The 16,479-nt window shown below is 57.8% G+C and overlaps 1 protein-coding gene across 1 annotated transcript in view; it reads left to right on the top strand.

Moving 5' to 3' along the window:
• Nucleotides 1-16,164, top strand: part of TMC3 (transmembrane channel like 3) — a 30,538-nt gene extending 14,374 nt beyond the window's left edge. The window contains exons 9-19 of the mRNA XM_042987911.1: nt 1,304-1,382; nt 3,547-3,792; nt 4,443-4,571; nt 5,073-5,140; nt 6,877-7,005; nt 8,127-8,237; nt 8,903-9,028; nt 9,373-9,451; nt 10,568-10,610; nt 12,186-12,441; nt 13,516-16,164. Coding sequence (XP_042843845.1) covers nt 1,304-1,382; nt 3,547-3,792; nt 4,443-4,571; nt 5,073-5,140; nt 6,877-7,005; nt 8,127-8,237; nt 8,903-9,028; nt 9,373-9,451; nt 10,568-10,610; nt 12,186-12,441; nt 13,516-14,359 — 2,110 coding nt within the window. The 3' untranslated portion in view covers nt 14,360-16,164. The remainder of the gene's footprint in view (nt 1-1,303; nt 1,383-3,546; nt 3,793-4,442; nt 4,572-5,072; nt 5,141-6,876; nt 7,006-8,126; nt 8,238-8,902; nt 9,029-9,372; nt 9,452-10,567; nt 10,611-12,185; nt 12,442-13,515) is intronic.
• The last annotated feature ends 315 nt before the right edge of the window (nt 16,165-16,479 follow it).

The following is a 16,479-nucleotide window of genomic DNA, read 5'->3' as shown; positions in this document are numbered from 1 at the left end:
CCTCACCAGCAAGCATTGGGGAGGATCAATTCTATTACTGCGTTGGTTCTAACAGCAATCGTATTATACAGATCGGTCTCGTTATTCACGGTCAAAACTAGAGAAACAGAGTCATCAAGAGACTCGCCCGAGACAAATTAGGGCTAATTCTGGTCATAAGAGCAAGACATATTGTTTTAGTCCCATTAACTCACCACAGCAGATCATGTCACCTTTTGTCCAGGGCCCGGGGAGGCCCAGAGCAAAGGGGGAACCAGGAAGGCACGTGTTAATCCTCTGTCCTCCTGTCGGGCAGCACTTCTGAGCATATTCGGAGGGTCCTGCCCTGTGCAGGTGCCCCAAATGCAGAGACAAACGGGTTCTGGCTGGGTGCACCGGGAGTTGAGGGGCGAGCCAGGGCTCCTCTGTGCAGGGAGTGGAGGGGCGAGCCAGGGCCGGTGGCAGTGATGCCCCAGACCCCCCTGCCGGCTCCCACCCACATGTCTGAACTGCACCTGTGAACAACGGGGCCTTGGGGACCGAGGGGCGACGCCAAGCATCAGCTTGGAGTCTGGTCCTCGGGATAAAGCCGTTTCTCTTCTTCATGCACCTGTACCGGTTTCGTGGCCCCCTAAGTGCCAGTCAGGGTCCCCGGGAGGAGCTGGTGAACCCGTCGCTCGCCTGTCTGGCCTCGTTGTCCCCGACGCGCGTCTGCCAAGGCTCAGGCCGTGTGCTGGGAGATCCCAGGGCGTGTTTGCGCGTCTCTGATCGGTGGCCGGCTGACCCCCCGCTCACAGCTGCCCAGAGTCCCCCGAGCGGCTGACGGCCTGACCCGCGTGTGGGAAGCAGACCCCGCGGCGCTCAGGTGGTGTTCTGCCTCTGGAGAACTCTGGACCTGAGCCGCTCACTGGGCCCCGTGTTGCAATCCACTTGTCCCTTCAGCGTGCGCCTGACCGGTTGGGAGGCTCGAATGAGATCCTGCCTGGAAAATCACCTGACGAACCAGGAATGGGGACGCAAGGATGCGTAGTTTACACGACCCTCCGGAGCCCCACCTCCTCAGCTCACACGCTTCCTGCGACACTAGCGGCTTTAGTATGCTGCCCCCAGGACGGGGCCTGAAGGGGTCCCCAGACCCCACCCAGACCGGCTGAGCAGGACGCGCTCTGGAATTTTTATTCCCCCCCCCCATACGATTCTGAAGGGAACCGCGTGGGGCAGCCACTGTCTCGGGGTGACCGTGAGATTCCCTCCCAAGTGGGGCACGTCCAGAACCTCGGGCTTGCGTGTGGGGCTGTCTCTCGAGGCGGGCGTGTGTTTTCAGGGTCCTCGTGCTGTACCTGGGGAACCTCTACAGCCTGATCATCGCTCTCCTGGACAAAGTTAACAGCATGAGCGCTGAGGTGAGTGCTGTCCTCGGCAGAGGCCCCCGTCCCATCCTCGCTGCCACGCCTGCACGCGCACATGCAGACACACACACACACACACACGCACACACATGCATGCATGCCCACTTGTGCACACACGCACATGCACACACACATGCCTGCACGCGCACATACAGACACACGCACACATGCACACGTGCAGCACATACACGTGCACATGCACACACACGCACACACATTCATGCATGCCCACTTGTGCACACACGCACATGCACACACATGCACACCATGCCTGCACATGCACACACACATTCATGCATGCCCACTTGTGCACACACGCACATGCATGCACACACATGCCTGCACGCGCACATACAGACACACGCACACATGCACACGTGCAGCACATACACGTGCACATGCATACACACATATATACACGCATGTACGTGCACACAGATGTACACGTGCATGCGTACACACATGCACACATACACACATGGGTGTGCGCACATACATGTGCACACACATGCCTGCACGTGCACATACAAACACATGCACACACGTACAGCACACATGCACGTGCACACACATGCATGTGCGTACGCACAGATATACACGTGCACGCGCACACATACACATGCACACACGTGCAGCACATACACGTGCACACACATACACACGTGTACACGCAGGTACGTGCACACAGATGTACACATGCATGTGTACACACATACACATGCACACATGCACGCACATGGGTGTGCGCACATACATGTGCACACACATGCCTGCACGTGCACATACAAACACATGCACACACGTGCAGCACACATGCACATGCATACACACATGCATGTGCGTGCACACAGATATACACGTGCACGCGCACACATACACATGCACACACAAGCATGCATGCCCACTTGTGCACACACGCACATGCACGCACACACATGCCTGCACGCGCACATACAAACACACGCACACATGCACACACGTGCAGCACATACACGTGCACATGCATACACACATGTGTACACTCATGTACGTGCACACAGATGTACACATGCATGCATACACACATACACGTGCACACATGCACGCACATGGGTGTGCGCACATACATGTGCGCACACATGCCTGCACGTGCACAAACACATACGCACACGTGCAGCACATGCACATGCATACACACATGCATGTGCGTGCACACAGATGTACACGTGCACGCGCGCGCACATACACATGCACACACGTACTCACACATGCGCGCACGCGTACACACGCGCACACACGCACACCCACCGGGGCCATCACCCTTGCGGACATTGTCACCGCTTACTCTTGCCCTCCATTCGTCTCGTTCACCACTCAACTCAGCTGTGGCCTTCTCAAGGTAAAGGGAGCAGAATTAGCCCCGTTTCCAAGCTAAAGAAACTGAGGCCGGAGCTTATGGCTAGCGAGTGACCCAGCCGGGAGAGGGGAGCGGGGGCGTCTCGACTCCCGCTCCCTTGCCCGGGGCCGCCCCGCCTCTGTGAGCTCCATCCATCGGGTCGAGGCGGGCGTCTGCGGCGACAGCGGACGATCCCGGGAAGGGAGGCTGGCCGTGAGACTCACTGAGGCGCTGGGGAGAACGCGAGCACGCGTGGGGACAGTTCAGAGGGGGCCCCCCTCCCGGGCCCGCCCAGGGCAGCTCCGGCGCCCCTTGTAAGCCCGCGGCACCTGTGAGGCGCCCCACTTGGTGGGGGAGGGGGGAGGGGGGAGGAGGCGTCGCCGGCGCCACCTTCCGAAGGCTCCTACGGGCAGAAGCGGCCGTGACGCCGCACGGACGGGGCCCTTACTCGCGATGCGCCCGCACACCGCCCCGGAACGTCCCCGTCAGCCTCAGCCTGCTCCTCTGTAACAGGGGGTGACGACTGTCCCGACGCGCTCGCGGGGGCGAGAAGATGCGCCCGGTGTTAACCTGGACGGGGTCTGGAGGCGGGGGCTGAAGGGGCCAACCACCCAGCTAGAGAGAGAGAGAGAGTGGACAGACAGAGATGGACAGGGAGACAGACACAGTGAGAAAGAGAGAGGCGGAGGGAGATCTTTCCCAAGCAGTGCTGTTCTGGGTGTCTACGATGCTTATTTACAAACACGCAGCAATCTTTTTTGCTTCCTTCCGTCGTCCCCGCAGGAAGCTGCCACCAGCAGTAACGCGAGCCGCTGGACGGGTTCTACTGTCTTCTTGGCTGCCAGTGCGGCCCCGGAAGGGGAGAAATGGGCCACACGTGGGCCCGGGACCGGGCTCGGGAGAGGCGGAATGTGGACCCCAGAGGAGGCTGGCCTGGCGACCCCCACCTTGCCCCTCGCGGGGGCCAACAAGACCGCCATCTACACCCAGAGTCTTCAAGACCAGTGCTGGGAGACATACGTCGGCCAGGTGGCTCCCTCGGTCCCTCGTAAAGCCCCTCCACAGCCATTCATCACTTCGTTCTGAAGGGTCACTACCTCTGTTTTATAGGAAAGGAAACTCAGGTTCAGTGAGCGTTTCCGATTTTCTCCGATTCGATGGTAACAATCGGCACAAAGACCCGTGCAGTGTTGGCTACGTGCCGGCCCCGTGTTAAGCGCTTAGTCCTCATGAGACCCTATCGTGACCCTCCTTGTAGACACACGCGGGGAAACTGAGACTCCAGGGGTGAAGGTACTTGCCCGTGGACACAGACAGTAAAGAGCAGAAGGCAGGTCTGAACCCGGGCATCCGCTCCAGACTCGGCCTCCCCGTACGGGATCTCATGCAGAGAATCTCAGCACCCCCCCACACCCCCCCCCAGGTTATTGTCTGTCCTGTGAACTTGAATCACTGGCCCCAAGTGGTCTCCAGTGGCTCAGAACCACAGACCTCAGGTTCTGTCCTGGTTTCGTGTCAGGTTGGACTCAGATACCAAAATTCAAATTCAGATGAACAAATATTCGTTGAGCACCCATTAGGCACCAGACGCGAAGACGCCACGGTGCGGGGGCCGGGGGACTGGCAGAGGTTGGGGGCCCCGCAGGAGGAGGTGGCCCCAAGGACCCCCTGTGTTCCAGGAGATGCTGAAGCTTTCCATCATCGACATGCTCTTCACCGTGGCCAGCATTCTGCTCATCGACTTCTTCCGAGGACTTTTCGTCCGGTACCTAAGCGACTACTGGTGCTGGGACCTGGAAAGCAAGTTTGTAAGTGAGATGCTGGGTCCACGGGGAAGCTCCTATGGCTGCACCCTCCTCTCCTGATGTGGCTGAAATGGGAGGGAAGAGGGGAGGGTGCACAGGGCTGAGTTGCCTTCTCGTTCTCAGCCGTACTGTTTCCTGGGGTGGCCACGCAGACCGCGATCTCTCTGTGTCTGTAACACCAAAGAACCCTTTGCACGTGACTATCGTGAACTGGTTTGCACAAGGAACTTTGGAACCGTTTATTTATTTTTTTAACATTTATTTATTATCTTTGAGAGAGAGAGACAGAGACAGAGTGTGAGCAGGGGAGGGGCAGAGAGAGAGGGAGGCACAGAATCCGAACCAGGCACCAGGCTCCGAGCTGTCAGCCCAGAGCCCGACGCGGGGCTCGCACTCACGAATTGTGAGATCATGACCTGAGCCGGAGTTGGATGCTTAACCCACTGAGCCACCCAGGCACCCCTGGAACCATTTTTTAATGTGAAAGTTCCTTTTCTCTTGTAGCCTGAATACGGGGAATTCAAAATAGCAGAGAACGTGTTACATTTAGTCTACAACCAAGGAATGATTTGGTAAGTATCAAAGCTCCTTCTTACCTTTGTGTACCTCTCATCCAGGCTAAGATTTTTTTTTTAAGTTTATTTATTTTGAGAGGGGGAGCGTGAGCGGGGGAGCGGCAGGGAGAAAGAGAGACAGAATCCCAAGCAGGCTCCGTGCCGTCAGCGCTGAGCCCGATGCGGGCCTCCAACTCACAAACCAGGAGACCATGACCTGAGCCGAAATCAAGAGTCAGACGCTTAACTAACTGAGCCCCCCAGCCGCCCCCGGACTAAGATTTTGCCTTACTCGGTCTGGAAGGGACACGATTGTAACAAACACAGTCACAAGAATTAAAAGTGACATAAACAGTTCCTAACTAGACCATCTTGCAAATGTAGTAATTTTACAATGGCTTTTTAGCAATGGCTTTCTAAGCATTTTGCAGAAAGGAACGAGAAAAGAAATAGTCTGTATTTAGGCCATTGTTAGTCACAGCCCCCCCACCAAATATATATATATATATATATCTGCACAGGAACCATTAGAATAAGCTGCTGGGAGGTTGAGGGACGGCTGGGAACACAGTCTGCTGAGCCCCCAGGAGTTCCAGGGAGTGGCTGTGTCACAGCTGGGTCCAGGCCCGCCCTCAGCCCCCCACTGTCCCTCCCATGTGCCTCCATATTTTCATGGAGACACTGAGCCCAGAGCATGGCCATCGTCCAGACGGAGAGACCCATCCTGGGATGAAATCCGTTCACGCGGGGCAACTCCCGGCCAAGGCAATCTTTTTCCTAAAGACACCGAAGACGCAAAGGGACCCCCACATACGCGCGTGTCTGTGGGAGCACGGCGGGGAGCTCCCCGAGTCAAGCCCCCGCCTCTGGCTTTGCCTATCGGACCACACGCAGTGCTGTCTGTTCAAATACAGGCAAGGAAAAGAAGTTTCCATCCTTCTTTTCGGAGGCTCCGTGCATTCAGAAAACACAATCTCTCTCCCTAATCATTCAGTAAAATGCATGAGGCATAGAGAAGCATCGAGTAACATTTCTCAAAGTCTGTATACCCTTATAGTCTGCTCCCTTTTGCACAGTTGTCACAAATGCAGTATTTAAGGCCACACCCAACGCTTATTTAATATTTTGCTCAGTATCAGGCACTTTTATAACTACAGTAGTCTCGCATCGTGGCAAGAAGCAGGGTGAGTGCAGTTCCTAAGACAGTTTGAGAGGGAGGCCACATTCATAGACCTTTTGTTACATTGTCTTCTAATGGTTCTGTTTTACTGGGAGTTCTTGTTAATCTCGTAGTGCCTACCTTACAGGTTAAACTTCATCCCCTGGGGGGGGAGGCATGTGTAGGAAAACCCGGTGTATGCGGGGTTCAGCACTGTCCCCCAGCGCGGGGGTCTTGGAACAGAGCCCTGCAGACCAGGAGGGGACGGCCGTGTGGGCAATTTCGTCAAAGCGAGAAAGCAAAGATCCTCTTGGGATTTCTATTCGCGACAGGAGTGGCCCGAGGCCAACTGCCAGGTGTTGGGGTGGACGTGTGTGCCCCCCGCCGCACGAGGAGGCAGACACAAACGCCGAGCACACCCGCATGGCAGGGGCACGTCACAGGGTCACTCCTCGCCCGCGGGGGTGACCGGCCGTGTCCGCGAGCCGGGCGGCCGGGCTCCCGGCCCCTCCGGGGTGTCTCCGGTTCCTTAGGCATCGCGGGGACGCCCCAAGCGTCCGAAGCGGCACAGCTCACCGCCTCCCCTGTGTTGCAGGATGGGGGCCTTCTTCTCCCCGTGCCTCCCGGCGTTCAACGTGCTCAAGCTGATCGGGCTCATGTACCTGAGGAGCTGGGCCGTGCTCACCTGCAACGTGCCCCACCAGCAGGTGTTCCGGGCCTCCAGGTGAGCGGGAACCGCGGCCGCTGCACACAGAGGGCTCGTCGGGCCTCCCACCCCCCGGGGCCAAGTGCCGCAAGGGGTGTCCCAGCGGCCGCCTGGCCCTGGCCCGTCCGCCCTCCGGTCGCACTGAAGCCCCTGCCCGTGCCCCACCCTCAGATCAACTCCGATTCACTCCTCCCCAGCTCCTCACATTGGTTTTGAAATGCTTTCCTGGTCTAAGAACCATCTAGAAAAGGCACAAGGCGTAAACGTGCACGAACCGAATGCGAGTAGGGAACCAGCACCCAGATCAAGAAGCAGACCCAGAGTCATACCCGGAAGCCCCCCTTGCACTCGATTCCCCTCGTTACCGACTCCTAAGGGCGCCGCGTTTCCCGGTTTCTTGCTTTGTGTACCGTCAGCCCTGTGCTCGTGCGGTGCTTCCTAAGGAGAGCACCCCAGGGCCTTTATCCCTGCTCCTGTCGGTGGGCGCGTGGGGTGTTCCCCGCCCTGCTAGGAACAGCGCTGCCTTCAACAGTCCCCTGAGCGTCCTTTTAAACTTTTAAAAAAATGTATGTTTGTTTTGAGAAAGAGAGAGCGAGCGAGCAGGGGAGGGTCAGAGAGAGAGGGAGAGCGAGTCTCGAGCAGGCCCCGTGCAGCAGCACAGAACCTGATGTGGGCAGAACCCACGAACCTTGAGATCATGACCTGAGCAGAAATCAAGAGTCAGACGCTTAACTGACTGAGCCACTCCTGCGCCCCCCGAGCATCTTTTGTTTTTAATTTTTAAAATATTTATTTATTTTTGGAAGAGAGACAGAGACAGAGTGCAAGCAGGGGAAAGGCAGAGAGAGAGAGGGAGGCACAGAGTCCGAAGCAGGCGCCAGGCTCCGAGCTGTCAGCACAGAGCCCGACGCAGGGCTCGAACCCACAAACCGTGAGGTCACGACCTGAGCCGAAGTCGGAGGCTCAACGGACTGAGCTCCCCACCTCCCCCCACCCCACCACCGCCCCGGGCACCTCCTACAGGAGGAGGATTTTTCTGTCTAAAGTGTCAAGGCCTCGGTGTGGGTGTTGGTTTGGGCATATCATCGTGTCAACTGTCACAGAAGGGACTCGGCACGCGGCACGCGGTTTCTTCGCAGATCCAACAACTTCTACCTGGCGATGCTCCTGTTCATGCTGTTTCTGTGCATGCTGCCCACTGTCTTTGCTATTGCTCGGTACAAGCCGTCTCTGAACTGCGGGCCCTTCAGGTAAGTTACTTCGGGTCTGTCCCCTCCGCCCTGAGCGACTGAGCTCTAGGGGAAGGGCCCCTGCCTTGAAGGGAATTCTCTTCCCGGCCGACGGAACAGGTCAACAGCAGAGAAGGGTCTCGAACCCACAGCCTGGGAGTCCAGGACCGGTGAGCGCCCTTTCCCTGACGGCAGGCTGCCCTCCAGGAGCATCATCTCCGTGCTCCTCTGGAAAAGATAGCGCCTATCAAAACAGTACAGCCTGCTGTGCGACAGAGGAGGTCACCTGGGCGCTCGTCCCTTCCAGAGCTCAGGAAGCCGTTATCAAACGCTAACCCACGTCCCTTTTCATTCTACGTTACTTCTCTAACTGCATCAGGGTAGCAGGGCCCAGAGCGCTCTGCCTAGCTTTCCCTTCAGGTCGGTTTCAAAACTATCGGGGACATTTACCGTCCTTAAAACGCACACGCGCACACGGTGATCGCTGACTCCACCTTCAAATCTCCCATCAGTCGGACAAGTCATACAAAAGCTTAGGAATGTTGCATGTCTTACACTTTGGGGTATCTACCCTCCCTTGGCACCCGACTCCGAGGACGGGGCTCCGGCCATACGGCTGTTGCTTGACGGTCCGTAGAGTCCTCCCGCCAAAAGCAACGCCATCTGGGGTTCTGTCTTCCTCGCAGCGGACAAGAGAAGATGTACGACGTCGTGTCGGAGACCATCGAGGAGGACTTCCCCGCGTGGTTCGGCTCTGTGGTGGGGTACGTCAGCAGCCCCGTGGTCATCCTGCCGGCCACCCTGCTGCTGTTGTGAGTACCACACGCGACGCACACACCCCCCTCCCCGCCAGGCTTGGGGGACTTCTGCAAGCTCTGGCCACCGAGAGAGCGCTGCTCTCCAAGAACCAAATAAAAGCCACGAGTTCATTGCAAAGTCCCGCGTAGAGCCTGATGACCCAGGCGGGAGCCGCGGAGGGAGGGACGGCGGGCTTCGTTCCGCTGAGGCCGCTGCGATGGGGCCGAATGCCGCAATCGTCGTCTTGTGGGACAGACACTGAAATGATCCCGCACCAGCCTGGCCCCCAGCGCACCCCGGGCGGCCGGCAGCGGGAGGCGAGGGGGGCTCACGCGTGGCCTGTGTTCTTCCGTCCCAGCATGGTCATCTATTACCTTCAGAGCATCGCAAGATCCTTAAAGCTCAGCAACCAGCAGCTCAGAATGCAAATCCAAAACGTAAGCACCGCCTCGTCTCTGCCGTGGTGACTGCGTGTCCGCCGCGGGGCAGCTCTCGCCCGCAAGGGACTACCGGTGAGGTCACGTTTCCGGATTCCGAGGGCTCTTGGCCACCTCCGGGGCACAAGGCCACGCCTCCCCCAGGCTCCAGCAGAGTTCTTTCTAAGAAATCCCAGGGACAGCTCGCATTGGCCCAGGAACTAGCTGACTCCCCCCCTCCCCCGCACCGCGGCCTTGCCGATACCCTGAGCGCGTCAGCGCCCTCTTGTGGCTGCCCCAGGGACTCAGGGTGCAGGGCTCTTCTGTGGGCCGCCACCCACTCAGAGGAAGGAAAAAGGGCCCCTTTCCCGTTCTGTGTCAACTTGCACATCTGAGCCCACGCACTCTGTTTGGACCGAAAGACGCACCTTTTTCATGACTTTCAGGCTCCGGTGTCGTCACCCTCTCTCCCATCTGGGACTTAGCTCTCAGGACGGTCAGAAGGAGACTAACAGGTCCAGCGTGGGCACGGTGTCCCCTCTCTGCACACCGCCCTGGCCAGGACGGGGTGAGGCAAGGGAGGCACGGGCTCTCGGGCTCCCGCTGAGCCTGCCCCACGCAGCCGAGAGTGGGCGGTGCCTCCCTACAATTCCACCCCTGGGTGCCTCCTCGCCCCACCCCAGTCCCAGAGCCCCACGCAAAAAACATCCGCCTTTTGCAACTTTGAAAACCATAACTCCTGGGAGTATCGGCTCAGGCAAAGAAACAGTTCCGTGAACAATCATAAGAAACAGATGGGGAGCTACAGAAGGCGTTTTGGGGAAACATACACGTCCCATGTTGATCTGTATTTTCTCATCTGTGTCTCAGGTTGACCATAGTGGCAGAATCGACACCCGGTCTGTCGAACAGCTGGCCCTAAAAATAAAACCTGCTGGGTAACACTTCAGCTCTGGGGTGTCGGCATTTATTCATTTAAGCAAGGCCCGAGTCCCTGAGTACGCTGTCCCCAAGTGATAGCAGTCGAAGGCTCTTGGCCCAAGGCCGTCACACGTGAATCCCCCCCTCCCCCGGAATAGTGTTCATTACTTCTTCCTGCTAAAACCAAAACAAACATGCTTATTATTTGTATTTTAGGCCAGATCTGAAGACAAGAAAAAGGTTGCCCAAATGGTAGAGGGTAAGTAGAGACGAAAATGCCTTCTGCCTCAGTTGGGGCGGGGGGACATTTAAAAACACAGCAGTTCGGGGCACCTGGGTGGCTGAGTCAGTTGAGCGTCCGACTTCGGCTCAGGTCGTGATCTCACGGTTTGTGGGTTCAAGCCCCGCGCGCTGGGCTCTGTGCTGACAGCTCAGAGCCTGGAGCCTGTTTTCCGATTCTGTGTCTCCCTCTCTCTCTGCCCCTCCCCCGCTCACACGCTGCCTCTCGCTGTCTCAAAAATAAAGAACATTAAAAAAAATGTTTGAAATACAGCCGTTTAAGGTGTGCTACCAATACAAATGCCTGATAAACTGTGGTTTTCACAATGAACTAGGCACCATAAAATAAAACAGGGCTATAAATATTGGTTTAAACTTATAATTTTTCCGTCATACCCAGGCCTGTGAATGGCACCGAAACATGTCTGAAATCAGAAGGAGAGTTTGATACGGGAGAGAAAAAGCAACAGAGAAATCTGGAGCAAACCCATACGGACGCCCTTGTCTTGTTAACTTTTCTGTACTTCTCGATGGCCATTTCCTCCTTGCGAGACCCCCTCCCCCCCGTCGGTGCCCCAGGTGCAGCCTTCTGAGGGCACCCCTCGTCCCACTCCCGCAGGGCAATGCCAGCTGGGCCCGGCCTTCTCTCCCCAAATTCTCCAGGGGCCCCAACAAACTTGTTCCCGCCCAGGCTCCCCCTCCTGCAGAGAGCTGGTGTGGCCGGAAGGAAGGAAGGTGGGCAGGGGAACCCATCTGCCCCCGGGCACCACGAAGAGACCACAGAGAGATCACCCCGCAGCGCTGAAACGGCACAGGCCACGTTCTCCCGCGGAAAATGAATGAGATTGAGGCCCTAAAAGGCTCCGCGGGCCGGCTCTGTGTCTGCTGTGCTGCAGAGCTAATTAGATCCGTCCCCCTCGTGGGGGTGTGGGGGTTTGGAGGGGGCGCTGAGGAAGAGCCAGGAGGCCCAAGGGTTAACCTTGCCCCTCCCCCTTTTCAGAAAGCACCCTATGTATGAAAATCCGCTACAGAAAGAGACTGAAGCTCACACGATCAAACCCCACTGAAAGTCAAGGACTACTTGCCAACGGGACATAATTTAGTTCGGGTGGTCCTTAAAACCGAGGGTCTCGGGAGCTCTCTCGGGAGGGCAGTGGCTTTGTCCGATGGCCCTCTTTCAGCTCCAGGCTACGTCTTCTTCCAGAATGCTCTGTGAACTGCTTCCAAAAGCTCATAATTGTCGTATAAGCTTTATGATATGCATTGTGTAGGTAAACGACCAGAGCCCCAAAGCTGGGCAACGACCCGCTTTGCCTCTGGGGGGCCCCACATGATGCATCTGTAAAGCCTCGGGGTTCATGGGAGTCCACACTCCCTTCCGGCTCCCCGTGAGGATATGATCGGGGTTACGGAACGTTGGCTGCCCGCGGGATAGGTGTGTCCCCAGGCACACAATGGTTTGCACACCTAGCAGCTGGAGGTCCTGACGTTCCTGCAGCTAAACCAGCCCCGACGGGTCACCCCTGCCTTCTCACGTCCCACCCTCTTCCCGCAGCCCGAATCCAAACCCAAGACGAAAGCAGCAAGAGGCTTCCCAAGGACGGCGACCTCGGCAGCCAGCTGTCCTCAGCTCACTTGGGGACACCCCAGAGCAACGGCGCCGTGGTCAATTGGGACTCATGCAGCAGTGAGAGGGGCAGGGTAGAGGCCGCTGCCCAGCACACACCCCCGAGTCCCCGGCCAGGCCCCCGCAGCCCCAGCTCGCCTCTTCCCGGCACGTCCAAACCCAGGCCGGGGCAGGACACGAACAGGTGAGCTTATCTGCAGACCAGCTGGAAACCTGCCTCCCTGACCGTGACACCTGCCGGTGATGGCCAGGGCCGTGAAGTGCAGGTTGAAGAACCCTTAGGGATCTGAGGGCCTCAGCAGTTTCAGGAGGCCAGGCCGTCGAATTCCAGCTCTGCCAGCCGGCCACCGGGCCAGCTGGTACTGAGAAGAAATGGGGGGGACAAAGTGGGTCAAACAGGACACATTCTTCCCCCTCCGCCTTTTGCCGGATCACCTGTAAGCAAACGTTCCTGCCAACCGAGGGTAGGTGTTTCTACAGCCTCAGGGGAAAAAATACCTTTTATAATTGTTGGTTCTTTTATTTTTTTAAGTCCACACTGGCCATATTATTGGCAAGACCTTTCATATTTCAGTTCCGGGCTGGCCAAGTTATTGGCAAGGTCGTTCTGTGTTACCTGGGGTCCATTGTCGTTGTTTGAGCCTTCCTCACACATAAGACAGCAGCGGATGCACTCTGGGAGTGCGCACTGACCCCAACTCACCGAGGATGTGGTTGGAATTGATCGTGACAACCGTGAAAGCAGTTCAGATAAAATGCTGGGGGGAGAGGGTGGGGTTTGTTGGCAAGTTCACGGAGGACTTGAAATCCTGCGATAAGAGAGTGTATCTACGGGGCCTTGACAGGGAGGAGGGATCCCGTACGCTCGGGTGGGCAGGGAGTGCCTGAGCGGCCGGACAGCCCACGGCAGGGACGACACGGAGGAGCGTTCCCGACACGCGCTGGCCTAATATTAGCCCCACTGTGTGCTCCTGGACAAAACGGGGGCTCAGGGCGGGATATGTTAGCAAAGCGCCCTCTGCCCTACTCCCTCCATGGAGATGCACCGCGCGCATCATTCCGGTAGGTGTTCTAGAATTCCAGGAGCAAAGGCTTCTGTTTCTCCCGGGTCCCCGAACCATCCTGTGCGTGCATCCGCAGAGCACATGTTAACGCTCTGGGACGTGGTCAGGGAAAGGCCGAGAACACGGCCTCCCTGGCTGGCGGCGCTCGGGAGGCAGGGGCTCGGACCAGGCGCTTACCCACCTCTGTCTTGCAGGCGCCCGCGTGGTCCTTGTGTGAGCACAGGTGACCGGCTCAGGAGCAGACCCCGCTCGCCTGTGATGCTGACAAAGCCCATCGAAGACGCTCACTCAGAACCTCTTTTCCGAAAAGGCTTTCAGCACATCAGCCCTCCCCTTGGCGGACCGGGCCCCTCGGCCTGGGCACCGCGTGGTCGCAGGCCCCGGGCCCCCAGCTACTACATCGTTAATGAGCGAGACTCTCACAAAAATTCCCATCCAACTTTCTGGCCAGAGAGACATTTCCGGATGGATGCCCTGGGGGACCTGGTGGAGGTGTACCCCAGGAGCACGCGACAAGCTGTGTCCCGGGGCCCCCGGCAGGGTGGCTCCCCGCAGCTGAGTGAGGAAGACGAGGACGCCCCGCGGAGGCAGCTGATGGAAGGTTCTTTCCACCCACACGCCCCGGCGGGCCTCCGAGGGGCTCCTCACTTCTATGTTGGCGAAAGGTCAGAGAGGCAGACCCCGGCCCCCAAGCACCAGGGAAGGGTGCCCCACGGGTCCTGGAGTGACGGCTTGGAGACTCAACTCGACAGGCCGGTGTACGTGCACAAGAAACCACGCTCCCGGGGCTCCCAGTACCCACAGCACCCCCCGAACCTCAGGGACAGGCCGGAGTTTGAGCCACCCCTGACGGAATCGGACTCCGTGTCAGCAGCGTCCAGCAGCGACCAGCGGGACAGCAGCTGTGAGCGATACTTCTGGGTCCCCCACGGCAAGGGCAGGTTCCCGAGGCCTGCGCTCCAGCTCGGCAGGAGAAAGGCCACATCCAGGCAGGAGCTGATCGCGGATCTGAATGACCTGGTTTGTTCTAACGTCTAGAGACTTCGTCCTGCTGGTTCGGAGCCCAGTTGGAGTGCTGGTCTGCTGGTCTGACGGCGAATGGTCCCCCCCCCCCCCACTTCTGGAAGGAGACTCGAACACACAGCCCCAGGACAGGGCTACGGTTCCGGTTTCTCCAGCAACCGCCTGCGCTGGGCTGCGTCCACGGGTCTCTTTGTGGCCAGCACGTCCGCAGCATCAGGCTGTCGTTTCAAAAGCTTCCATCCCCTCCCTCCGTTCAGGGTGCCCACAGGTCACGGGCAAGCCAGACCGCTCAGCCTGACGGCAGAACCCCTTGTGAGATGTCTGTGTTGTCCTCACTCACGCGTGTGCACCGTTTGAACCGTGACGCCCGTCACGTCTGTCTCGGCACACGGAGCTCCCTGCAGGCTCCCTGATAACACCCAGGAACGAGGCGCCTGCCCTCCAAGACTTCACGGCGCTTAATTAGTTCATATGAACCGTCAGTCTAGGAATGGCGGGAGTACGGTGTGAGAACTTCTCCTGCTGTTTGCCGGGCTGCGTGAACGTCCGTATTAACGAGGACGCAAGGATAGGAAGTAACGGGATCCCCGGGATTTATTGGTTCCTTTAACTGGGAAGGATGGGAATCAAGCCGGCTTCAGGCTCAGCTGGACCTGGGTGTCGAACGTCTTCAGGATCCCCTGTCTTTTTACCTCCCAGCTCTCCCTGTGTGTCGACCTCATTTTCTCCCACTGGCGACAGGCTTCCTCCAGGTTGTAGGTGGAAGAAGAGTTCACGGAGGCAGAAAACGCCAGGTGGAGACCAGCCAGCCGATGGGCCCGGGGGAAGGAAGGGAGGTGTCCGCCCCGTCACGTGATCTGCACCTGTGGTGGCTGACGCCCCATTCGCGGGCACTGCGCAGGGCTCTGTAGCTGTGTGGGTTCAGTCGGCCGTGGCCAACCGGAGGCCACCCCCTCGTCCTATCTCCATGACCCCTCTCGCCACTCCAGATTGTGTCTTTCAACTTTTCCGCCGCCTCCACCAGCCTGTGGAACAAAGTGGTGTTTGTTCATTTCTGGGCCCTCCCCCCGCCCCCAGAACCGACACGTGGCAGGGCTCGTCCTCCTCTTCCATTGCTGTGTGACACTTGGTGGCTTAAAGCAGCACACAGCTTTCATCCTACGGGGTCTGTGGGCCGAGCACAGACGCAGCTGGGTGCTCCGTCCAAGGTCGCCGCCAGGCTGTCCACCAGGCATCTCATCACGGCTGGGGGCCCTTTCGGAGCAGCTCGCGTGACTGTTGGCAGAATTCATCTGCTGGAGGCGGTGGCCGGCCCTCCGCTCCCGGAGGCCGGACACACGTCCTGCTGCGTGGCCCTCTGCGCAACGCGGCCGTCTGCCTGACCAAGCAGCGAGAAGATACCCCGTCGGCTCTGAATCTCCTCCAGGGAAGTCCCAGACGCTCTTGTCAAAGAGCCCATCTGATCGGGTCAGGCCCCCCCAGAGGGATCTCCCTTCTCATCACGTCAACGTTAACCGGCCAGAGACCTCCATTACATCTCCAGAACCGTCTTTACCGTGGAACAGCACCTGACGGTGGGAGTGAGAGCTCATCATATTCGCGAGTGCCGGAAACGTACAGCAGGGAGCAGGCGACACAGTTGACCTGGGAGCCCGCACTCAGTGTAAGATACAGAGTAATACAAAGCCCCGTGTGGCGAGCACCCCCACCCCCGCTGGATCAACGACCGCTACAATTTTGCTTGATTTCCATCGATCACCGTGTTATCAGTCGTGAGAAAATATTATAGATACAACCAGAGTGCGTTGTAATCCCTACGCAGAGGTCCACACCCCTCTCGCCCTGCCAAGAATTTCGTATACGTCCATAGTTGTTTACAGCTACCTATGGTGTGTGTGTGTGTGTGTGTGTGTGTGTGTGTGTAAATATGTGTGTAGAAACATCCGTAAACATACGCGTGTTTTGCTTAAGCAAATACTATCGTATTGCCTGTATCACTTTACATCTTTATGTGTTCGAGGCCTATCGATAAAATATAAAGATCAAGTTCCCTTGTAACTGCTGCCGAGTATTTCACCGTAGGAATAAACTCAGTACCGTTCCATTTCCTGTCGATGGGCGTTGAAGTCATCCCC

This window comes from Panthera tigris, chromosome B3 (genome assembly GCF_018350195.1).
Source record: "Panthera tigris isolate Pti1 chromosome B3, P.tigris_Pti1_mat1.1, whole genome shotgun sequence".
NCBI classification, from domain to species: Eukaryota; Metazoa; Chordata; class Mammalia; order Carnivora; family Felidae; genus Panthera; species Panthera tigris.
The sequence above is the reverse complement of the archived record's forward strand: the minus strand, read 5'-3'. Positions and strand labels throughout refer to the sequence as shown.